This window comes from Myxine glutinosa, chromosome 5 (assembly GCF_964187855.1).
Source record: "Myxine glutinosa chromosome 5, kmMyxGlut1.1, whole genome shotgun sequence".
Lineage (NCBI taxonomy): Eukaryota > Metazoa > Chordata > Myxini > Myxiniformes > Myxinidae > Myxine > Myxine glutinosa.
This window is the reverse complement of record NC_136265.1, coordinates 49,766,958-49,792,977: the sequence shown is the minus strand read 5'-3', so window position 1 is coordinate 49,792,977 and position 26,020 is coordinate 49,766,958. Positions and strand designations below refer to the sequence as shown.

At 44.7% G+C, this 26,020-nt stretch overlaps 1 protein-coding gene across 7 annotated transcripts in view; it reads right to left on the bottom strand.

Moving 5' to 3' along the window:
• Window positions 1-26,020, bottom strand: part of LOC137427560 (myocardin-related transcription factor A) — a 53,953-nt gene that overhangs the window by 7,137 nt on the left and 20,796 nt on the right. For 4 of the 7 annotated variants that reach the window (XM_068117141.2, XM_068117146.2, XM_068117144.2 and 1 more), the window contains 8 exons: window positions 24,325-24,380; window positions 24,045-24,120; window positions 19,978-20,112; window positions 14,925-15,028; window positions 14,589-14,657; window positions 12,901-13,244; window positions 11,924-12,026; window positions 9,367-10,287 (listed from right to left, as the gene is read on the bottom strand). In XM_068117141.2, coding sequence (XP_067973242.2) covers window positions 9,367-10,287; window positions 11,924-12,026; window positions 12,901-13,244; window positions 14,589-14,657; window positions 14,925-15,028; window positions 19,978-20,112; window positions 24,045-24,120; window positions 24,325-24,380 — 1,808 coding nt within the window. The remainder of the gene's footprint in view (window positions 1-9,366; window positions 10,288-11,923; window positions 12,027-12,900; window positions 13,245-14,588; window positions 14,658-14,924; window positions 15,029-19,977; window positions 20,113-24,044; window positions 24,121-24,324; window positions 24,381-26,020) is intronic. The other 3 variants (XM_068117145.2, XM_078778016.1, XM_068117142.2) reach the window with 2 other exon arrangements.

The window sequence follows — 26,020 nt, the reverse complement described above, 5'->3', positions numbered from 1 at the left end:
GCAAATTCCTATTTTGGGGGGTCAAACCTGGACCCACTTTAACCCCGGTAAACCCCCTTAGACCCCAATTTTTGTAATGCCGTAAACACACTTTAGACACAACACAACAAATATCATTTGTGCCAAATTTGGGTCACAATCGCTTCAGCGGTTTCAGACGGACTGACGGACGGACTGACGGACAGACGGACTGACGCGCCATTGGATAAGCTCCCCTGAACATTGTTCCAGGTGAGCTAATAATAAACTTTAAAAGTACTCCACTTCGAGGGTCGGTCGGGTGGACTCTCCATCCAGCAAACTTGAAACAAGAATGTCAAAGGAATAAGTATTTCTCAACAAAAATTGATCAAACTAGAATACCACTTGGTAGACAAGCATACCTCCACCAGGCTGAACCATTAATGTTTTGTATCCCACTGATAGGGAGGATCTGGATTCGGACCTGAACCAAAATCGAATCGTCGAATCAAAAAATTCTAAAGAATCCCAAAAAACCAAAATGTAATGATTTTTTTTCTTTCTTCTAAATGTTGTGTTTTTCCTTCTCGGGGGTCTAGTAAACTTTGTAATACCATTAATAAAATTGGGGGCACTAATTGGAGAAACAAACCCTACAACAGGTATAAGCTTTCCCCTATCCTATAGGACATCGACCCAAAACTGGTTTTGAAAGCTTAAAAAGGAGTGAACTAGTTAATTTAAAAAACAAAAACAAAATCAAGACAAAAGCGAATGAAATATTGTTTTCCTCCATCTTGACATATTTTTGATTCAATTGCCGAAACTGGTTTTGAAGGACTGCCAATGCACACCTTCTCACAAGAAATTTAGATCCGCCCCCTCCCTTCTCCCTAGAATTACAAACAAAGTATAATTACCTCCACCACCGAAGATGGATGGAGGTTATGTTTCCACCCATGTCTGTCTGTCTGCTTGTGAAAAATATATATCAAAAAGTTGTGGACGGATTCGGATGAAATATGTCAGAGATGTGGCGAATGTCACAAGGACGAAATGATTAGATTTTGGTGAAGATCCGGATTCGGATCCGGCTACTAGAATTTTAAAAGTGATTCTTCACCATTGGGAGATGGGGCCAAAAACGATACATAGCAGGATATCTCAAAAAGTTGTGGACGGATTTGGACGAAACTTGTTGGACAGGTTGTGTGTGTGACAAGGACAAATCGATTCGATTTTGGTGAAGATCTGAATATGGATTCGGATATGAGAATTATTTAATTTTTAAGTGATTCTTCACCGTTGAGGGATCGGACGAAAAGCGATAAATAACATGATACATATTTGAAAAGTTAAAGATGAGTTACGACTAAACTTGGTGGACGAGTTGGGTAGGTGACAAGAACAAACCGATTAGATTTTGTTTCAGGTCCGAATCCAGATCCGGCCTATCAGTGGGATTTTTTTTTTTGTATACAAGATCGAGGCTCGTGAAAGAGCGAACATTAATCACACATGAAAGACAAACAGACACATAAAACAAATAACATCGGGAGCGGTAGACAAGATGGGGAGAGAGGGGGAAGGACACAAACACAACATTTGAGAGCAGGGACCGAGAGACATGGAGACATCGAGAGATCTGTGGGAGGGAGAGGGCTTTGGGGGGGAGGCATGTGAAGAGGGGGAGGCATGTGAAGGGGGGGGGGGGGGGGTGGGAGAGGTATAAACATATGGACACTGCCAGGATTTCCAGGAAAGAAGTTGGAATTTCAAACAAGGTGGATCTGGGGTGAATTAGTGGGGGTAGAAAAGATCAAGGTTATGGATGGGGGAAGATAAGAGATGGTGGTGAACAGCTGTTTTAAAGACCTGGAGGGAGGAGAGGGATTGAAGGGAGTGTGGGAGTTTGTTCCACAGGCGGGAGAAAAGAGGAATGAAAGAGTGAAGGTGAGCAGAGAGCCGAGATTTCGGCAGTTTAACCATCAGAGGGTTGCTGGCAGATCTTGTGCGACCTGTAGGAATATTTGGGGGACAGAGCACAGAGAGAGCTGGGGGAGCAAGGCCGGAGAGGAGTCGGTAGAAAACAGAAAGGCCACCTACCTGCCTGCGGTGAGTGAGTGAAAGGCCCTCAGAGATAGCTTCGTCGCGGGAGATTCCAATGATTTTGAAAGCTTTGGATTCAACAGCGTGAAGCCGAGCCAGGTGTGAGGCAGGAGCACCAGCCCATAGGGGAGAACAGTATTCCATTGAGCTGCGGATGAAAGCCTTGTATGTGGTGAGGAGCTCAGGTGTGCCGAGGAAGGACTTCGCACGACGGAGGATGCCCAGTCGGCGACTGGCTTTGGAGGCCAGCTTGGAAATGTGGTTTTCCCAAGAAAGATCATGGCAGATAGTGAGACCCAAAAGCTTGAGTGACAGAACTTCTTGGAGAGGATTGTTGAGAAAGTAGATGGGAGGGTTGTCCAGTCGATCTTTTCGGAGAGACATAGTAAGAGAGTGAGATTTGTCAGGATTGAAAGACATGTTCCACTTGTTTGACCAGTCTGTGATTTTGTCCAGGTCTTCAGAGAGTGAGGAGGCTGCAGACTGCCGATCTGAGGGAAGAGAAATGGAGCGGCAGAGAGTGGAGTCATCAGCAAAGAGATAGAGAGGATTTTCCAGAGAGTCGGAGAGATCATTGATAAAGACCAGAAAAAGCACAGGGCCCAGCACACTTCCTTGGGGAACTCCAGCCTGAACAGGAAGGGGAGATGAGAGAAATCCATTCAGGGCCACACGTTGACTACGACCAGAGAGGAAGTCCGCAAGCCATGCATGGAGATTTCCATGGATACCATAGGAGGAGAGTTTGGTGAGCAGAGCTGGGTGCCAGACCGTATCAAAGGCCCGTGATATGTCAAGGGAGACAGCTCTGATTTCCTGTTTGGCATTGAGGACCTCCATCCATTGTTGAGACAGCAGAAGCAGCATGTCCAGAGTAGAGTGACCTTGTCTGAAACCAAATTGATGATCAGAGATCAAGCCATTGGAGAAGAGGAAAGATTTCATATCCGAAGCAATGATGGATTCCATGACTTTGCTGATAATTGGGAGCAGGCTGATTGGTCTGTAGTTGCAAGGATCTGTTTTTGCACCTTTTTTGTGTAAAGCGGTAATGTTAGCTGATTTCCAGGATGCTGGCAGATGACCTTGAGCAAAAGATAGGGTGAAAAGAACAGAGAGAGGGTGAGATAGAGCGGCAGAGCAGGATTTTAGGACCCGTGGGCTGATGCCGTCTGGTCCAGTTGCAGAATCAGAGTCGAGGTTTGACAAAAACTCCTCCACCTTGTCAGGAGAGAAGGACACAGAGTCCAGGAGCAGTTGGGTTCGACTGGGAAAGGTGGGAACAGAGAGAGATGGGTTTGGGACTAAGGATTTCGAGGCGAACACAGAGTTGAGGCATTCGGCTTTGTCACGTGCGATGTCAACTGTGTGGCCATTTGAGGTAAGGGAGGGGATGGAGGGGGAACAAACACCAGAAACGGATTTGACCAGACGCCACCAGGATTTGGAGGAAGGAGACAGGTTTGAGAGTTCATTCTTGAGTGAGGAGAGATAGTGCTTCCTGGCACTCCTGAGGGTAGACACACACTTGTTCCGAGCTTGGTGGAAGGAACTGAGATTTCCTTCAGTTGGATTAGCCTTCCAAGCGGCAAAGGCAAGTTGTTTCAGGGCAACTGCCTCACCACAAGATTCAGTGTACCATGGACGGGAGGAAGGGTAAGACAATTGAAGGCGAGATGGGATAAATCTGTGCATGAGAGAGATCAGTTTGCTTTGGAAGAATTCCCAGGAAGAATTGATGTCAGAGGCAGTGGAGATGGGAGACCAATCCAGACGATTGATGGCTGCTTGAAGACCGTCCCAGTCGGCCTGAGTGAAATGCCAGACTCTTCGACGCTGAGGAGGCTCTCTGAGAATGGCCAGAGAGATGTCCACTTTGACAAGCACATGATCAGAAGAACCGATTGGAGCAGAAGAAGAGCAGCAGACATTAGCAGGGAAGTTTGTCATAACCAAGTCTAGAAGAGAAGATACTCCATTGGCTGAGATCCGGGTCGGGAAATTGACAGATTGTGTCAATCCCAGTGAGTCACAGAAGTCCTTTGCTGAGGTGCCATGACTGGTGAGAGAGGAACCCACACCCAACCAGGTGGCATGATGACAGTTGAAGTCACCACATATGAGGAAGAGAGAGTTGGGATGAGTGGATAGAAGTTGGTCCATGTTGTCAGACATTGAAATGTAGATGGAGTCATCACTGTTTGGGGGACGGTACAGAACACATATGAACAAAAGGTGGGAGCGGAGAGGAAGCCGTAACCAGAGGTACTCCTGCGGGTGAGGAGGAAAGAGAGCAGTGCAAGGAGAGTGAGGAAGAGAGTTTTTGACAAAGATAGCCACCCCACCACCAGGCCGAGGCTCAGGTCTATCATACCGGAGGAGGGAGTAACCAGGAAGAGATATTAAGGAATCAGAGACATCTTGAAGGAGGAAAGTCTCTGTTAAGCAGATCAAGTCTGGATTGTCAGAAGCAACCTGTATGGAGAGATCAGTCAGGCTTGAGCGAAGGCCCCGGATGTTTGAGGTCCATACCGTTAATGAAGAGAGAGGGGGAGCATCGGGTACAGGACAGGGGAGGGGAGGAGTAGGGTAAGATGAAGGATGAGAGGGGGAGGTAGGGAGAGCAGTTGATAGTGTTTCAGATGTTGCAGAAGAGTTCCAAGAAAGGGAAGGATGAGGAGGATGAAAGGTTTGATGGTGAACGGATGCGGCACAGTGAGGGGTTGTTTGAGGGGGGGCAGAGGAAAGTAGAAGGTTTGGGGGGGTGGAGGTATGAGATAGAAGGGAGACGAAGTGGGGAGGAGGCAGCTTGGAGGAGGAGGGGGGAGGAGAGAGAATTGGAGAGGAATGGTATGGGGGGAGAATTGAATGGGAGGGATTGGGGGGGAGTTTTGAAGGGGAGGAGTGAGGGGGGAGTTTAGGAGGGGAGGGGCAAGGGGGGAGTTTTGGAGGGAAGGGGCAAGGGGGGAGATCAGGAGTGGAGGGGCAAGGGGGGGGATTAGGAGGGGAGGGGCAAAGGGGGAGTTTAGGAGGGGAAGGGCAAGGGGGGAGTTCGGGAGTGGAGGGGCAAGGGGGGAGTTTAAGAGTGGAGGGGCAAGGGGGAAGTTTCGGAGTGTAGGTGCAAGGGGGGGGATTTGGATGGGAGGGGCAAGAGGGGAGTTTAGAAAGTGGATGATTAATGAAAGACGAACATTGATAACAAATTGGGTTTGTTGTGATTTTCAAGTTAGCAATCCGATTCAGAACGATGGAGGAGGGATGGAATGAATGTGAATTTAGACCATGTAGTGAGGAAGACGTATAAGATATTGAATTTCTTTTTTTTGAAGTGGAATGAGTTGGAGAGGAAATTGAGAAAAACCTTTTAAATAGGAAGAAAAACAGCGTGTTGTAATATACCACTGAATAAAACACAGAAGGGGAAAGGTTAAACATATTTAAATAATATTTAAACAGAACTATGAACAATCTTATATGCACAAAAATACCAACGGGGGGAGAGCCGAGAGGGACCACCACGAGTCACGTGAACAGGGCAAACGGTGGATGGCAAGGAGATAATGGGGGTGGGGCGAACAGCACACCTGGACAGAAAATACAGGATGAGACAACAGTACACGTGGATAAAATAAAATAAATGTTTTTTTTTTTTTTGTTTGTTTTTTTGGGGGGGGGGGGGGGGGTGGGGATTTAGAACGTTAGACAGTATTATGTTCGGGGTAGAAGGGAAAAAACCAAGAGCCAAGCAAAACACGCTTAAGTTAACAAAACACCGACGGGGGTACAACTACAAGGCCACACACGAGGAGCAGAACACGATTAATTAATTACGAGTTACAGGAAATTCAAACCAAAACTAACTATAATCAAACAATATCGCATGGACGATAAAATAACGAGTTGAAATTTGACAATCTATCTGGGGAAATGGGGGAGAAACACGTGGTCGAAGAATGAACGAACGAATAAGAATGAATAAACGAATGAGCACAGAGAAGGTAATGTCTTTTTTTTTTGTTTTTTTGAGTTGAGATTTACATAAGGAAGTAGGCTTTGGGGTGGAAAGACTGCGAAAACAGAGAACGAAAGTTATTGGATCACAAACGACAGGCGCTGAGAGAAAAACAAAGCCTCAAGGTTGTACAGTGTACACTGTACAAGGCCTCAAGACGACACGAATTAACACGATTTTCAATACAGGTATGAAAGATTTGCACCGAAAATCTTTGTCGGGACAATATACGTACATACACCATAAAAGAAATACAGTTATAACGAAAATACAAATGGGAACAATTACTTAACTTCGATTTCGATGGAGAGCGTGTGGAGCTGCGAAAAAACGAACCCTCACCAGCAAGACCGGAAACGGAAGTCAAAATAGTCAAAGTAAGATAAAAAACAAACTGTTCAGCCTGGAGGAGGTTTGTGCTCTACCAAGTGCCATTCTAGTTTTTTTTTTTTGCAAAACTCCCACAAAAGGTACACAGTAGAGTGGTTGATGAAGCAGCGATCAGTTCATGGCAGGGATAAAGCAGGCATGAAATACAAAGCTTGCACTTAGATAAGTGAGTCAAGAGAGGTACTCAGATGGGCACAGTTCACTTAGTAAGATGTGAGTCAAGAGAGGTACTCAGATAGACACAGTTCACTTCGTAAGAAGTGAGTCAAGAGAGGTACTCAGATAGACACAGTTCACTTTGTAAGAAGTGAGTCAAGAGAGGTACTCAGATAGACACAGTTCACTTAGTAAGAAGTGAGTCAAGAGAGGTACTCAGATAGACACAGTTCACTTAGTAAGAAGTGAGTCAAGAGAGGTACTCAGATAGACACAGTTCACTTAGTAAGAAGTGAGTCAAGAGAGGTACTCAGATAGACACAGTTCACTTAGTAAGAAGTGAGTCAAGAGAGGTACTCAGATAGACACAGTTCACTTAGTAAGAAGTGAGTCAAGAGAGGTACTCAGATAGACACAGTTCACTTAGTAAGAAGTGAGTCAAGAGAGGTACTCAGATAGACACAGTTCACTTAGTAAGAAGTGAGTCAAGAGAGGTACTCAGATAGACACAGTTCACTTAGTAAGAAGTGAGTCAAGAGAGGTACTCAGATAGACACAGTTCACTTAGTAAGAAGTGAGTCAAGAGAGGTACTCAGATAGACACAGTTCACTTCGTAAGAAGTGAGTCAAGAGAGGTACTCAGATAGACACAGTTCACTTCGTAAGAAGTGAGTCAAGAGAGGTACTCAGATAGACACAGTTCACTTAGTAAGAAGTGAGTCAAGAGAGGTACTCAGATAGACACAGTTCACTTAGTAAGAAGTGAGTCAAGAGAGGTACTCAGATAGACACAGTTCACTTAGTGAGAAGTGAGTCAAGAGAGGTACTCAGATAGACACAGTTCACTTAGTAAGAAGTGAGTCAAGAGAGGTACTCAGATAGACACAGTTCACTTAGTAAGAAGTGAGTCAAGAGAGGTACTCAGATAGACACAGTTCACTTAGTAAGAAGTGAGTCAAGAGAGGTACTCAGATAGACACAGTTCACTTAGTGAGAAGTGAGTCAAGAGTGGTACTCAGATAGACACAGTTCACTTCGTAAGAAGTGAGTCAAGAGAGGTACTCAGATAGACACAGTTCACTTAGTAAGAAGTGTCAAGAGTGGTACTCAGATAGACACAGTTCACTTAGTAAGAAGTGAGTCAAGAGAGGTACTCAGATAGACACAGTTCACTTAGTAAGAAGTGTCAAGAGTGGTACTCAGATAGACACAGTTCACTTCGTAAGAAGTGAGTCAAGAGAGGTACTCAGATAGACACAGTTCACTTAGTAAGAAGTGAGTCAAGAGAGGTACTCAGATAGACACAGTTCACTTAGTAAGAAGTGAGTCAAGAGTGGTACTCAGATAGACACAGTTCACTTTGTAAGAAGTGAGTCAAGAGAGGTACTCAGATAGACACAGTTCACTTAGTAAGAAGTGAGTCAAGAGTGGTACTCAGATAGACACAGTTCACTTCGTAAGAAGTGAGTCAAGAGAGGTACTCAGATAGACACAGTTCACTTAGTAAGAAGTGTCAAGAGTGGTACTCAGATAGACACAGTTCACTTAGTAAGAAGTGAGTCAAGAGAGGTACTCAGATAGACACAGTTCACTTAGTAAGAAGTGAGTCAAGAGAGGTACTCAGATAGACACAGTTCACTTAGTAAGAAGTGAGTCAAGAGAGGTACTCAGATAGACACAGTTCACTTAGTAAGAAGTGATTCAAGAGAGGTACTCAGATAGACACAGTTCACTTAGTAAGAAGTGAGTCAAGAGAGGTACTCAGATAGACACAGTTCACTTAGTAAGAAGTGAGTCAAGAGAGGTACTCAGATAGACACAGTTCACTTAGTAAGAAGTGAGTCAAGAGAGGTACTCAGATAGACACAGTTCACTTAGTAAGAAGTGAGTCAAGAGTGGTACTCAGATAGACACAGTTCACTTAGTAAGAAGTGAGTCAAGAGAGGTACTCAGATAGACACAGTTCACTTAGTAAGAAGTGAGTCAAGAGAGGTACTCAGATAGACACAGTTCACTTAGTAAGAAGTGAGTCAAGAGAGGTACTCAGATAGACACAGTTCACTTAGTAAGAAGTGAGTCAAGAGAGGTACTCAGATAGACACAGTTCACTTAGTAAGAAGTGAGTCAAGAGAGGTACTCAGATAGACACAGTTCACTTAGTAAGAAGCTCACCTCTAAATTATCAGGTTATTGGATAAATCCCTGTTGGACCCAAATTGAAAGAAAACTCCCTCCAGGTGTACCGCTAGCAAAACAGCGTTAAGCTATTCTTTATACATTGATCTTGACCCAAAACATCCAAGCTTATGTTTCGCAACAGTAGGCCTGTGGCCTGTATCTGACCAGATAAGAATGCGTTGTTAGAGGAGAGCGAGTCCTGCTGAAGCAGTTTTCTTTGGGTGCAAACTGGCCAGTGTGCCACTGCTTTCACAGGGGAAGTTCGGCTCAGGAAATAATTTTGCTTGGGTGCCATCACACTTTGGCCTACTCTTTTTGAAAGGCACCATAGGATCTTCGTCGCCAACAAGTAAATGCCGGCAGATAAGACGGTTGGCTTAATAGCCGCAGCAAAGGGCAGCCTGATTCAAACTCAGGCTGGACAGCTTGCAGCTTGGAGGTGAGGCCATCCCGTCGGCCCACTTCTCGACATGAAGATATGCTAAACATCATTTCTCTCAAACAATATGTATTTTAATGTAAAACAAGACACAGGGAAAAGCAAAGGCTTGAGAACATACCTGTGGAAGTTGCAGCTTGGCATACCGCACTGCATCATCATATGATGGGGGAGCCTTTGCCGTGGGCGGCATGGAGCTGGGAAATGCAAACAATCCTGGAAGTCCAGGTGATTTTGAAGCTCCAAACGGTAACTGGACTGTCGACTCTGCAAGTGATGAGTTTTCACTCCAAGGCTCATTCTTCGCTTCTACTTCTTCGATCCATGGCCTACAGGTATCTAAGTCAACCGTAGGCCTTGCCTGTGAATAGTGACATTCTGGAGGACTCTGCGGAGGTTCCTTTTTGATTGAGAGCCCGGATGGAAAGTGGCACGGATAATTGATTATCTCGTTAAGGAGGGATGAGCATGTATTGAATGTCTGAGGTGAGCTGGATATTTCATGGGTGGTTGAGCCATCAGTGGAAGTCGTCAGTGGTGAGGTCTGGGAGTCAGGGGAAAGACTGGGTTTTATAAGGTACATCTGAGAGGGCAAGAGTCCCTGTCCTTTCTTTTCACGTTCGATTTGACATCGGAGCTCCTCGGCCTGCTGCTGCTCTAGCTCCAACAGGCGCATGAGTTCCTCGATTTTGCGGTGCTTTTCAATCAAGAGCCGATCTCGCTGATCACCTAACTTTTGCTCCAGATTCATTCCTATTCCGCAATTGCCTCCTGCCGGTGCAGAGGTCATAGGTGAGAGAGAGGCTTCTGTGGTGTCAGAGCTGGGCACGGAAGAACGATCTGACATTGCCGGTGAGATTGGCTGTGGAGAGGAGCTTGAACTTCCACAGCTGGCTCCTCCTGAGTCTGCAGTACTACGTCGGAGTGACACACACAGGGGAACTGGGAGGGACTGCGTGTGACGAAGGCGTTCCATGAGGGCTGGCTTGGTACCAGACACCGGAAGGCCTCTGGTACGTAGTTCTTGCCGGAGTTCAGATACCTGGAGAATGAATGACATGCTTGAGAAGTACAGGAAAACAAGTTTCGATAAATTATGACAAAGATAGATAGGAGAAAATAAATATGGGTGAAGAATGGAAGGTAAATAAGTTAAGATTAAAGGGAAATGAGAAATAAGATCAAACACCATTGGGATAGAGAGTGGGACACCTCTGTAGTTTTTATGCAAATCCAACTCCTTCTCAAACTTCACCCAATCCCTCACTCCATACATCTACCCTACCATGTCATACCCATCTACTACTGGATAATGTGTCTTTCTCACTTGAGAAGGTGGAGAGGTTTCTGACAAACCTGGAGTCCGATTCTGCGACAGGCCCAGACGGCATCTGTGCAGGTATCCTAAAACCTGTTCACCTGCTCTTGCTCATCCTATTTCTTCTACTCTTTTTACGCTTCCAACAATGGATGGAAGCCTTCAATCTCAGACAAGAAATCAAGGCCAACTCTCTGGACATATCACGAGCATTTGATACAGTCTGGCACCCCACCTTGATCTCCAAACTCTCTAATGATGGCATCCAAGACCACCTCCTCACATGGATCACTGACTTCCTCCACTCCTGTATTCGGTGTGAAGTCCTTAACTCGATTCTCTCATCTCCTTTGCCTGTCAAGCTGGTCCAATACTTGGAATATGTTTTTGAACCCTGACAAATCCCAAATACTCATCCTGTCTCTGTGAAAGGACAATCTGGCAAACCCTCCCATCTACTTCCCAAACAAACCACTTGAAGAGATTAAGTCAATCAAACTTTTGGGCCTCACTAACAGCTATGATCTTTCTTGGGAAATCCATATTTCCAAGATGGCCTCCAAATGGCTAGCCACGGACTGGGCATCCTCCGTCGAGAAAGGTATTTTCTTGGCCAATCTGGACTTTAAAAAAAACCTGCAAGGCCTTACTTCGCAGCTTGGAGTACTGATCTCCCCTTTGGGATGGCGCCCCTGCCTCACACCTTGCCGTTGTTGATGCCATGGACGGTAAGGCCCTCAATATCATTGGGATCTTCCGTGATGAAGCCGAGTGTCTAGGCTTGTTACTGTCACATCACGGACAGGTTGGCAGCATCTCTGTATTCTTCCGCCTCCTTTTTGGTCTCACACCCTCTGCTCTCTCTCGGCTCTGTCCCTCCCATGTTTCAGGTACGGTCCGCCAATAAACCCCTTCTTGTCAAACGCCAAAATCCCAGGTCCAATGCTCACCTCCACTCATTTGTTCCTCTTTTATCTTATCTGTGGAACCAACTTCCCCAATCTGTTCAGTCCCATGATTCTTCCCTCCAGTGCTTAAAGACAGCTGTTCATCACTACCTCAGGTAATCCCCCATCCATACTCACATTACTCCAAATAACGCCATTCCCAAGCACTCCCTTTTCCCAGGTTATTGTGATTTTATCCTCATCTCCCTCACCTCTTCGTTTGCTAGTTGTCAGTTGGTTTGTTCCTTTCACTGTTCCAATTCCGATTTCCCCTTAATCTCTCTCACTTTACTCTGCTGCTGGCATTTTTTCCTATCCATTTTTCCCTTACATTCTGCTCTAGCTCCTCCATGATTCTTGATCATATATACTGTACAAAAAGAAATACACGATGAAGAGGGTTTGTTGCATACCCGCATTTCATGGAGGTTAACCGGAAGGGCAGCAGGTTGGCTTTGAGCATCCGTAGTCCCCTCACCCTCTCGGCCTGGTGAGTTCCAGGACTTTGGCTCTGTCCTGACACAAATAGAGTCAGGAAAATTCATTATATAATTTAAACTTGTGCAAACCACTTTTGCCTTCAAGCCAGAAGTGGAATAGGGTAAAGTCAACTTACTTACCCAATTCCTCTCATATATTGACGTGCTCAAATGCATACTCTAGTTGAAGATAACAGGACACCTTTTACATCCACACAATTGCAAATTAGACATATGGTTTAAGATCATCGCCAAAGGAGGGTGTGCTCCCAAATTCGCCCCTTACCACCCCTACATATATGCCCTCACTGCTTTAAATCTAGCTATACGCAAAACAGTTTAAACTAGAATGGCATTCGGTAGAGCGCATACCTCCACCTGGCTGAACAGTTTATGTTTTGTTTCCCACTGATAGGCCGGATCTGGATTCAGACCTGAACCAAAATATAATCGGCTTGTTCTTGTCACCTCGCCAACTCATCCACCCAGTTTTGTCATAATCCGTCCACAACTTTTTGAAATATCATGCTCTATATCGTTTTGGTCCCTATCACTCAATGGTGAAGAATTACTTTTAAATCCTCGGATCCGGATCCGGATCTTCACCAAAGTCTAAAAAATTTGTCCTTGTCAAACACTCAACCTCTCCACCAAATTTTGTCCACTGTTGAATCTGTCCACAACCTTTTGAGATATCTTCTTCACAAACAAACAAACAGACAAGCAGACATGGGTGAAAATACGTTCAGTTGGATTTGAACCCAGAACCTCAGATGCCAATTCAGTGTCTTTCCCGCTAGGCCACCATTATTTGAATTCCAGTTGACATACTTACAGCACATGGGGTATCAATGAATCAAGTTGCAGGAAAATACATCTCAACAGAAATGAGAAAAATTGCTCTTGCTCACTTGATAACCTTCAGTTCTTTAGTGCTAGTTGGTTCGGCCATTTTGCTGCGGGCTTGTTCAATGTTATTAGTGGGCTCGGTTTGGCAGGGATGATGCACCGCCTCTCGCTGCTGTTGTTGTGACAGAATCTGGAGCTGCAAGAACATCTGTTGTTGTTGCAGGATGCGGGCATAGGCCGAAGCAATGGCTGGCGCTGATGATCTGTGGCTCGGTCGCCCTGTGGTGCTGCGCTGGTCTGGTGGAATGTACTGGTGGTACTTCAGCTTCCGTTCCTTTGGTCGAGATTCCTTGTTCTTCCTGGGCCTGGGAAAGCGGCCTGGGAAAGCCTCACGAGATAAGCTCTGCTGTTTAAGGAGAAATAAAGAAACAAGATGCCGTCATGCAGAGCACGATACTTGCAAAATCCACCACTGCCCAAATTAAAAAGTTACCATGGATACATCAAATTGTCCATCATCAAGATTAAAATTGACGATCTTAATCATTATTAAGATCTTCAGATCTTAAAGGATTAAAATTGATGATTTTTCAGATGAAAGTTGATGACATTAGAGGTTTGACCTTGAGTTGACCTTTGACCTTTTGGCCTCAAATAGTTGGTGTTCCCAATTCAGTGATGGACAATGTAATTGCTGTTTAATTTTCAAGTTAATAGGATGAAAAGTGACATCTTTCAGATAAAAATTGATTATTTTATAACTTTGACCTTGAGTTGACCTTTAACCTTTTGGCCTCAAAAATATTTGGTTTCCCAATTCAGTGATGGACTATGTAATTGCTGTTTAACTTTAAAGTTAATAGGATGAAACGTGAAGATTTTTCAGATGAAAATTGATGATTATATAAGTTTGACCTTGAGTTGAACTTTGACCCCCAAAACAGTTGGTTTTCCAATTCTGTGATTTACAATGCAATTGCTCGTTAATTTTCAGGTTAATTTGATGAAAATTGACGATTGTTCAGATGAAAATTGATGATTTTAGAAGTTTGACCTTCAGTTGACCTTTGACCTTTTGACCTCAAAAATCGTTGGTTTCCCAATTCAGTGATGGACTATGTAATTGCTGTTTAACTTTAAAGTTAATAGGATGAAACGTGAAGATTTTTCAGATGAAAATTGATGATTATATAAGTTTGACCTTGAGTTGAACTTTGACCCCCAAAACAGTTGGTTTTCCAATTCCGTGACTTACAATGCAATTGCTCTTTAATTTTCAAGTTAATTGGATGAAAATTGACATCTTTTAGATGAAAATTTATGATTTTGGAAGTCTGACCTTGAGTTGACCTTTGACCTTTTGACCTCAAAAATCGTTGGTTTCCCAATTTAGTGATTCAATATGCAAATGCTGTTCAATGTTCAAGTCAATTGGATGAAAAATGACAATTTTAGAAATTCGACCTCAAGATGACCTTTGACCTCAAATTCAATAGGCTTCTCCTTATGATCAACTCTACCATCTGGTGAAGTTTCGTGAAGATCAGTTTAAAATTGTGACCTGTAGGCGATTTACAGACAGACAAACAGACAGACAGAATAACGCACAAGATCAACCAAAATCCTTGAAAAATCTTGGATTTTACAAGTAACAAGGAATTTGAATCTGCTATCAACCATGGCTACGACAACAAGGTTTGAGTGGTAAAAGTTAGAAGAAAATACATTGTAGTCCAGATGAGGATGTTACCTTTATAAGACGTGACTGCTTGGAAGAGGAAGACTTGGGTTGGGAAATTGTGGTCTCAGTTGATGTGTCCTGCGGATGGGTGGAAAAATGAGGAGTTGAGAGCTATAAGTGAGCAAATCGGGGGCGAAAAAGAAACCCACCAGAGCTAATTATCTACATATCGAAGTCGAGTAAGAAACCAATCAGGAACGAATAATTAGCCAATCATGACTGAGCACAAAACTAAATTCTTCCATGAAATTTCTGAAATGATGTGGACATTGAAAATGTCGGAATGTGAAGTGGAGCATGCAGAAGTAGCAGAGTTAAAGGAGGATTTCAAAACGAGTTTTGCACCTGCGGAAAGGAGGCGGAGGAGTTCCTACTCACTGGACATAGCTCGGGCGTGGTCGCTGTAGGTGGGGAACCGTTATTGCTTTCATTCTCCTCTTGTAAACAGTCTACACAAAATGTGGGAAGAGGAGACATTTTTGAGAGATATTAAGAAAGGGCAGCACAAGTGTCATTGGCAAACAACTTCCTGCTGTTTGACCCAATACTTCCAATGCCACCGCACACCTGGTTTGATGCTTCCAGGTGAGATCCTCCGTGACATTTGGCAAATCATTTACATCAAAAAGAAGCCGCTACATTGGGATTGGCCATTGGCTTCATAAAATAAAAAGTTTTTCCAAAGGAAATGAAAACTACTTTTAAATGTTTCCTGAACATAAATAAATATACTTGGTCCATTTATCTTTCAACAAATGAATCCCTTGAGTTGAACGTTTTCCAATTACCTCTCAAATTACCTCCACAACCTCTTTGGTGGTAATGCTTTGACCGAAGTACTTTTGTGTCATTTTTGAAAGTGTAATGCAGATGTTACTGTTCAGTATTGTGTTACAGATAAGATACTTAAATATTGTTATGTTTTTGGTGTATGGATGAAATACCTTAATGAAGTTCAGAACGTGTAGGTTTAGAATGCTCCGTATGCCGCGAAACCATCTCGATGTAAATTAAGTTAGGCCGATTGTCCCGGTAAGATCGTATATGTGTGTCCATATGAGGGGTGGAGCTATGCTAATTAGGTAGGGCTTAAGGATAAACCCCAGTGTGTAATTGCCCTGTGATTTTTTCCCTTCGTTGTTATTGCATCAAAAAGGGCCGCCACAATAACTACAACAATCGCACAGTAAATGGACTCATTCGCTCACAATGCCGCCAGGTCCGACAAACCCGGCACATTTGCCGATCGGCAAGGGAACGACGTCAACCGAACATTCCCGAATGGAGATTAGACTCCGCCCCCAATGAATCGTAACGTGGAAGACACACCCCGGCCTTTGTGATTGAGTCGCGCTCGGTGATTGAACAGAGTGTGACGTCATCGTGGAACATTTGGGAGAGAAAGAAAAAGGATGCGGTCACGCCATCCTGCTCTCTCCCTCGCTCTCTCTCTCTCTCTCTCTCTCTCTCTCTCTCTCTCTCTCTCTCTCTCTCGTTCTGGCTCTCGTCTCCAGTGGATGCTGTTGTCTCGGGTGCCCTGGTGTGGAGACGTGTCGGGGCTTTGGGACTTTTGCAACGTGGAAGGAGGAGGTGTTGGTTTACGGTGGTGCACTACGTGAAAGGAGGGGGTCACGAGCGAAACAAAGAGGGATCCTGCCTGCTTGCCTCACATGGGCGGCTGGCTACGAGCGTGGTTCCACGCCATCTTGTGCGCTTTCCATGCGGTGACTCTGGTTCGACGACCAGCGGACCTACCTGCCATTTGGGGATGCAAAGCTAAATGCTGGCCGCAAATAAACTCAATATCATTTATTTTTTACTTTCGTTTTCCCTGTGTTTGTATACGACTCTGATTGGAGGGTTTTTCATTTAGGAATTTTAGTTTTTACCTCACCTTTCATTGTTATTTGCATTTATTTTCATTGAATCATTCTTTGTTGAATTTGAATTTTCTTGTCCTGGTTCGTTTTTGTGTCTGTGGGGATCGGATAACCCCTGCGTGTGTGTCCGAACAGATAAGACCTCAAACCTTCCCGCACGTGTCACTACCGCCAAATTTGGTATACGCTTCGGAGTTAAAGCTCGTTTTGGCCATTCGTCCTCTTGGGGTCTTAGCCCCGGGGACACGACAATATAATTATTTTTTGGAATACAGTGTACTGTATACACTTCAAAGAACATTTAGAATGTGAGGGTAGTCCAAGTTTGATGTAAGCATGGTGTTAGCTTAACGGTTAAAGTTGCTGGCTTAAGATCTCAGGGTCCTGAGTGGGTCCTGAGTTCAAGCCTCTGTCTGGTGTTGAATTAACACCAGGTGGGTTGACTCAGCATGTCATCCTTCTGAGGTTGGCAAAATGAGTCCCAGATTTCTGGGAAGAATGAACCACTCGAGTATCCTGTGTTGGAGTGGTGACCCATTCAGGATTGTGCCCAATAGTCTAAAAACTGCTTCGGCTGCCCTATGTATCTGAAGATGCAAAAATGAGTGGTCTTCTTCTTCAAGACTGATGTGGAATATTTATTTATTCAAGGGAATCAAAAAGTACGGTATGATGGGGTTGATGAAACTTCACCCATTTCTCAAGGTATTCCTCCTGTTACACGTACGCGTACTTATTCCAGCAATGTGGTAGCGCCTTGTTTCTATCTTTGCATAAATATTCGGTACAGGTAAGCAACAGTTTAAGGATACGTGCTTTGGTGAGTATAATATCAGGAATTGTGCTTTAGCAATTTTAGGACGGGTACGCAGTCATTTCATGTGCTCTGGAAAGTCTCAAAGGTGTTATTTGAGTGTTCGAAAAAGATGGAAATCACAAAGTGACAAGTCTGTGTTGTGGTGGAAATCTGTGTTGTGTGTTGAGGATGTCATGTTGCAACTTCCCAACTCATCTCTGTGCGAGTTGTTGTGGTCAAATTTGCCATACTTTGACCGCTTCATCTATTACTAGTCGGTGAAGCGTGTGCGTGGGTGCGTGTGTTTATTGGACGCGATGGATATTTCTGCCAAATTCCTGTTTAGATGCCTCTCTGGTAGTCATTTTAGCTCTTTCACGAGCCTCGATCTTGTATACCAAACAAAATTGAATATCACTCCAAACAGGAAATTTCCTGTTTTTAAGGATGTCATAAAAGACACAAACACCTGGCACAAAGAAATAATTTAACATGTTAGATAGGGTGGTGTAAAAGCCACTGCAGCAATGGCGGTGAATTTCTGAATAAAGTTTTTTTTTATACTACTTACTTGCATAAGGCTGCTGAACATAAGGCTGACATAAGGCTAAGGCTGCTTCGATGTAACGGTTCCAATAGTACGACAGCAGGAAGCCTTTAGCATAAAGCGTGACAGACACAGAAGGAGCGCACAAACAACAACAACCACAGCCATGATGACAGCAGCAGCACCAACAACAACTACAACAACTACATGTTGTAAAATATCCTTTTTCATGTTTCTCTTCATTTTACATCCGTTTCACCGTTTACATTTATTTTTACTGAAATTTATCAACTAAATGTTGATTACAGGATGCTTCCTGCCGTGGGAAACAAGGTGCGGCTGATGTTTTGAGCAGAAGAGCAAAAGCTGGATGAGTGATAAACTGATATGTTGGGGTTTCGCTGGCTGGGCCAGGCTTCAATCAATGTATGTGCTGTCCCTCCAATGGAAGTTAAAGTAAAAGTCCTGTCTGCCAGGATTAGCTGGTGGACAATGAAGACCCCACGCTGTCCTTCGCGAAATGTCGGTGAGCTATTGCAGCACCCTGGCCAAATTCCAATTTCCTGCTCTTTTTATCTACTGCCACACAGGAAACATCAGGATGTAACAGAACGAAAAGAAAGAGGAGGTGACACCAACAGCAGGGTGGACAGACACAACAGAGGGAGACTTGGAGAAATAAGGGATAACGGGAGGAATGAGAGTAAGGAGAGGAGACATAGGGTGAACAAGATGGATACAGCCTCAAACCCTCAATCACGGAAGTGGAAGCAAAAACTGGAAACCTAGAACGAGGTGGGCTTGGGGAGGGTTGATGGGGGTAGAAACGATCATGATGGTGAGGGTGGAGGATGCCCTGAGATGGTGGTGAGCAGCCGTTTTGAAGCCTCAGAGGGAAGACTGAGATTGCAGAGAATGAGAAAGTAGGTTCCACAAGTGGGGAAAAATGAGGAATTAATGAGTTGAGGTGAGCAGTGAGTCTGGATTTTTGGAGTTCCACTGGAAAGTTATTATTGCAAACCTGGAGGAAGAGATTGGGGGCACGGAAAGGGCATAGGGTGCAAGAGCAGAAAGGATGCGGTAGAAGATGGAGTCCACCAACCTTGCTGCGATGTGAACGGGGTAGGCCCAGAAACTAAACTTCATCGTGGGAGATTCCAATGATTTTGGTAGCGTAGGTTTCCATGGCATCAAGGAGCTCAGCAAGGTGTGCCAGCACAGCGGGGAGAGCAGTACTCAATAAAGCTGTGGATGAAGGCCTTGTAGGTGGAGATCAGGTGTGCCAAGGAAATACTTTGCATGACGGAGGATACCCAGTCCATGACAGGCTTTGGTGGCCAACTTAGATATGTGATTTGCCCAATAATGATCATGGCTGATAGTGAGGGCCAAAAGTTTGAGTGACTGAATTTCTTGAAGAGGATTGTTGAGGAGGTAGAAGTGGATACTCTAACCTACTTCATCGAATGCCAGGCTGGGTTGGCAGGTTTGTGAAAGACTTGGACCAAAACATTCCCTGGCCAACCTCACGAGAAGGTGGGAATAATTCTGTTCAGGAAACAACGACGATGACGACAATGACAATGGCAACAACAACTCTTTTTTTTTAAAACAGGATCTAAGGGTTGTCATGGAGCTGCCAAACACACACGGACATACAGACACATACATGAGACACAACACTGGACTGTTAGACGAGACAAAAACTGCCACTGAGCTTGGGGGAAGTGTCGTCACTTCCTGTGGCACTTTGGTTACTAGCGCTGCCACAACAATGGTGCCACCTTTCTCACCGCAATCAGCTGAGCATATCCTAAGGAGGATTTTTCTCTACCCATGGATGCCAACCTATGGGGATTGCCCATTCTCCTCACGTTTTTAATGCTGAATGTCAAACAAGGAAGTAGTCCGGGGTTTGAACCATAGACCTCCTGGGGTAATACTCAAAGTTTTTGTATCCCTTTCCTCAGGAAAATATTACCTTATTCTCATATCATGCTTTTGTGTTATAAAGAATAACACTTTTGGCCTATAGTTTCCTCATAACTCAATAATTGTTTTGTGCCCCACATTCCAAATGGGCATGAACATTTCTGTGCCATGTCTACAATCAAAAGTACAGTCTCAAAGTCATCAGTAATGAAGACAATTCTAAGTGAAATAAAACTAGCTTACGTGTGTCGCATGGCCGGGTCGGAACTGCAAGTATATTCTTGTGGAGCAGCTCCAGGGGACCAGGCCTTTGTGAGATCTTCTCATTGAGCTCTTCAGCAAGGCGTGTTCTCTTCTGCTTCAGCTGCAATGCTGAGTCTGTGGTCATCGGGGCACCAAAGTGGTCTTTCATGGAGGGGGTACAAATGTGGCAAAGACCTTTCAACACTCACTCATTTTAGATTCAGGAAGAAGCTTCACACAGTTAGTGATTATGGAATGGTCATGTAAAATAAGGATGTCCTTCATTATTCATCAGTGGTTATTTTATTTTTTATGGGGAGTTTGCCAATTACAAGGCCTTAAGGCCACTCAAAGGTGGGGGGGGGGGGGGGGGGGGGAGAGGGGGGGGGGAGAGGGGGGGGGCTACAAAAAACATTGTGGGAAGGCGAATCATTAGAAAAGGAGATACCTATTCACATCTCTCTTAAACTGGGAAAGGTTGTATGTTTGTAGAGGAGGAACAGGTAGTGAAAGGCCCTTTGAGCGGCTTTCATTATAGTGCCTGAAGAAAAGACATACGGAGGCCACAGAGCTTCGAACCGATAAAGGTTCCAGAGATGATGCCAGATCACGGCCCACCAGGTTAACAACTCGTCGTTTAATTCTATAAATAAGTGACAAAAGATGAGTTCGAGCACCCACCCAGATGTGACTAAAGTGTTCCATGACTGGACGTATGATGGTCTTGTACAGGTGGAACGAGGCCTCGGAAGGGGAGTATCAGCGAGTCCGATACAAGCAGCCAAGTCGCTGTGAGGCTCCTTTGGCAATGCCAGAAATGGAAGTATCCCAGCAAAGGTAAGAAGTGATGTCCAGACCAAGAAGACAGGTGCCTTCAAGTTATTGTAATGGTGTTTGGTCCACACCTAGGTTATGAAAAGAGGGGGATCTTGACCTGCACATGGATAGCAGGTAGCAGGTAGGTCTTCTTTTGATTGATGCCGATGAACCAGTCTTTTCCACAGTTACTGACATTCTCAACGTCCCGATTCAGATTGATTCTGGCTGCACTGAAGGTACAGGCAGGGAGGCAGGATAAATAGTGTGTAGGGTTGTGTCATCAACATAAATGGCTAGACGAGCTGAAATGTTGTTGTGCCGGTCATTTATGTAAAGCAGAAACAAAGAAAGCCCCGAAACCCTGGGGAAGCGTAATGCAGGTACAACTGAGGCCAACTTCCGGCAAGGTCGGCCAACTTCCGGCAAGGCACAGTTTGTACAGTTTTGAGAGAATACGGAACAATTCTGCAAAGCACATCTTCAGAACAATTGCAGGGATACTATCTGGTCCAGTAGCTTTTGAAATGTCCAGCCCTCGGATGACTTTCCTAACTTTCTGAGGAGCGCTAATGACAGTGGATATATTAATGTTCATAAGGGAGGGACAAGACATCAATGGTTGATTTTTTGGTCAAGTGTGGAGTTTGCAGTGAAACACTCACTTGTGTGTTTAGCTTTATCAATGTGGGAGGAAAGCACTTCTGGACCGTTGAAAAGGACAGGTTCTGTTGATCGATTCCTGCGAAGGACACAGTTAGCAACTCTCCAAAAGTCTCTGCAGCCTAGACGTTGTGTTGAAATAGAGTTACAGACAGACTTAGAGTACCGGTAATTGGATTTTGGACACCCTCTCTGAATGGATTGACACCCTCTCCGAACAGATTGACACCCTCTATGCACAGATTGACACCCTCTCCGAACAGATTGACACCCTCTCCGAACAGATTGACACCCTCTCCGAACAGATTGACACCCTCTCCGAACAGATTGACACCCTCTATGAACAGATTGACACCCTCTCCGAACAGATTGACACCCTCTCCGAACAGATTGACACCCTCTCCGAACAGATTGACACCCTCTCCGAACAGATTGACACCCTCTATGCACAGATTGACACCCTCTCCGAACAGATTGACACCCTCTCCGAACAGATTGACACCCTCTATGAACAGATTGACATCCTCTCTGAACAGATTGACACCCTGTCCGAACAGATTGACACCCTCTATGAACAGATTGACACCCTCTCCAAACAGATTGACACCCTCTCTGAACAGATCTATCAGATTTACTGAATAATATTTCGTTATCCTGTTGCATTGCAGTTTTAAAGTATTTACCGGTTGTTATAATGACTTCGAGAGCAAACTGTTTCCTATGCACACAAATGCGGCTGAATAATACTCCCCCATATATGACCCCTTTCTTAGTCTCTCCAAACTCTGATCTCCCAATTCCTCCTCTTATCCGCTCCTCAAACACCCACTAGTCTCGTTTCATCCTTTTCCTACCTTTATCAACCTCAATTTGCCATATTTTCCTCATTTCTTCAAAACGTGCTCTCAATAACTCCAACCTGATTGGTTACTTTGACAGCCAATCATCTAGCAGAATGTTGAAATCTGTAAGGAATTCTGGCAGCCTGTTCCTGTAATTCCCATTTGGGCACGTGATGCATGATGCAGGGATCCCATGTTCAAATCCTATACAATGAATCGTCTTATAATATTGTTGTGGATACGGGGGTCGGCGCTCCCCTTACTAAGGGGGGGGGGGTTAATCCCCTTGTCTTTTACACTGGCCGAGCCCCAAGCCCTGGAAATTATAACGCTCTTTTGCAGGGTTGAGATTGGCCAGGGTGATTGGTCAAGATGGGCTCCCAAATACCTTTGCCAATCTCTCTGCAAAACAGGGATATAATTTCCACCCGAGCCGCAGTGTTAATAGATGCGCCGAGCAAAGCGAGCCGCGACTCGGGCCGTTAGCAATAGACTAACCCGGTTCAGAGCGATTGGCTAAATCGTGCCACGTACATCAATTGGGGACAGGACGAAAGCGATCGGATGAGAGAAACCAGAGTAAAGAAAGAACACAGGAATTTATTAACAATAATGAAAGAGGAAACGAAAGGGCAAGAATATACAAGAAGAGGAAATAAAAGGACACAGGGCAATCCTTAAACACTCTTAATTATCACGCCCAGGACAGAACAAACACACTTACACGGGAGGATGGGATGGCAGGGATGGTAGGAAGGAAGAGAAGGGTCCAGGCCGATGGTAGGCGTCGAGGTTCGGGCAGGTGGTTCAGCATTGAGGTCCGGCTCCAGGGTCACGCTCCACTCCGGTCCACGTTTCAGTTCGTGGCGAAACCCGGCAGGCAGCGCGGTTAATATTGTCGCGGTAGCGGACCGACCCTCTCTCTCTCTTCGACTTGCCTCTGGTAGCTCGACTCTGTCACTCTCCTTCGGTCCGACTTCGTAAGTAGTCCGCGGCCGCGCTTATATTGGCCGCCCGCGTATCAAGCCGCCTGCCTTTTGGAAACGCCCACCGGTGAGCTTGCCTCGGCCCTGATTGGTCGCGAGCGCTCACCGGTCTGCCCCTTGATGGTGCGTTGAGGGGCCACGCCTTCGTTCCTGGCGCTCTGAGGACTCCTCCCCCTTCTTCTCCAACTCGGCCGCGTGGCTTATGGCGGCTTGCGGGATAGAAAACCATCGCACCGCTGTTGAAAGGAACTTTGGGGCCTCCTCTTATTTAATTAATACAACGCAGATTCAACTATTGGAAACAGATCCTTAACTGAAACATAGACTAATGAAATAACTAGAGAGGTTTCTAAGGTGTCCTACGTGTTGTACATGGCCTAACTAGGGTGCAACCTTTACAAAGGGGGATATTTACAAGAATTATTATTTTACAAGTGAAGGTTCTAAAAACCATAACAATATCTTTGGAATGTTGGAGTAGGCTAATATATTCTAACATCCCTGTTGTACATGTAACGTGTGCAGAGCTACGCTATGAGCTTTAGGCAATGGAGAGGAATATAAAAAGAGAAGTTGTAAAAAGTTTTTTGAAAAGTCTGTTGGCAAGGCATTCAACAACAACAATCCTGAGGGTCTGTATGAAGAAAAACAACAACGTTGTTACTTCATCAGGCATCATTTGTCTTGAATCTAGTATTACATTATCTCCATCACATCACACGATCTGCACAACTCCAGCCAACTTGGATCCACCTCCTACCTTGCAAGATGTGCCTCTCAAGGAGCTCGCTGCGTGCAGGGCGGCTGTGGAGCTTGCGTTTTAAGCAGTCCTCAGTCTGAAAGATGCATGTCCACTCAGTCAACTAACCAAGTCTCTTCTCATCAACACTTCATTCACAATGCCCATGATGCATTCTATATAAATACAATTGTTTTTGGTAGGAATGAAACATCTGACACTCATCCAGCCATGATGGATAATTTGAGGTGTTGTGTACCCGTCTACCGACGACCCAGAAAGAGTGGATCGACAAGCTTACCTTGGACCGCTCCAGCTTCCTCTTCTGTTCATGGTGGGCCACGGAGCTGCGTAACGCTGTGTGCGAAACAGAATGGACGTGCGGATGTAAAGCTTGGACAATGGGCACAGGACATTGACATTCACGATGAGCAGGTGGCTCTCAAATTGGAAGTTACCTATGATGTGTCCATCTATACTGTATACCTTTTATGTGCATAAATATGGTGGAATTTCAAAACTCCTCCATATGCTCCTTCCCTTCCCTCCTCTATTTGTGTCCTCCATAACATCCTTTCTTTTCTCTCCAAACATCTCACACACTCTCCAATCCCCCTTGCACTTCTGTAGTAAATAGATGATGGCTTCCATGTGAGACACGATCAGTTGGAGGGTGACGACAGAGATACAGTGCCTTAAGAAAGTATTCACACCCCTTGACTTTTTCACATTTTGTTGTGTTACAGCCTGAATTTCTGAAGGATTAATTTGATATTTTTTGTCACTAATCTACACGTAATACCCCATAATGTCAGTGATTTTTTTTTTTTGAAATTCTTACAAAAAAATTAAAAATTAAAAGCTGAAATGTCTTGAGTCAATAGGTATTCAACACCTTTGATACGACATTCAAAACTGAGCTCAGGTGCATCCAATTTCCTTTGATCATCCTTGAGATGTCTCCACAACTTGATTGGAATCCACCTGTGGCCAATTCAATTGAATGGACATGATTTAGAAAGAAACACACCTTTCTATATGAGGTCCCACAGTTGACAGTGCATGTCAGAGAAGAAACTCTACTATAAAGTCCAAGGAACTGTCCAAAGAACTCCGAGATAAAATTGTAAGGAGCCATAGATCTGAGAAAGGAGGTATAAAACAATTTCTAGAGTATTGAAAGTTCCCAAGAGCACAGTGAGCTCCATCATTAGGAAAAGGAAAGAATATAGAACGACACAGACTCTTCCTAGAACTGGTCGTCCGACGAAACTGAACAACCAGGCAAGAAGGAGGTGATGGGAGAACCTGCTGGAAGGACAACAGTCTCTGCAACACTTCACAAATCTAGGCTTTATGGGAGAGTGGCCAGATGGAAGCCACTCCTGAGAAAAAGGTACATGACAGCACACCTGGAATTTTCAAAAAGGCACGTGAAGGACTCTAAAAGCATGAGGCAAAAGATTCTGTGGTCTGATGAGACTAAAATTGAAAAAATTGAACAATAACGTTGGCCTGAATGCAAAGTGCTAGTTACATCTGGCGGAAACCGAATGCAGCTCATCACCAATCGAACTCCATCCCTACCATGAAGCATTGTGGTGGCAGCATCATGCTATGGGGATGCTTTTCAGTGACAGAGACTGTGAGACTTGTAAAGATAGAGGGAACAATGAATGGAGCCAAATACAGGTAAATCCTTGAGGAGAACCCGCTTCAGAGTGAAAAGACCTTAGATTGCAGCATAGATTTACCTTCCAATAGGATAATGATCCCAAGCACACAGCCAAAGCAACACAGGAATGACTTCAGAACAAGAACGTGAAAATCCTTGAGTGGCCCAGCCAAATCCCAGACTTGAATCCCATTGAGAATCTCTGGAAAGACTTGAAGATTGCTGTTCACCGACGCTCCCCATCAAACTTGACAGAACTTGCGCAAATCTGCAAAGAGGAATGGGAGAAAATCCCCAAATCCAGATGTGCAAAAGCTGATAT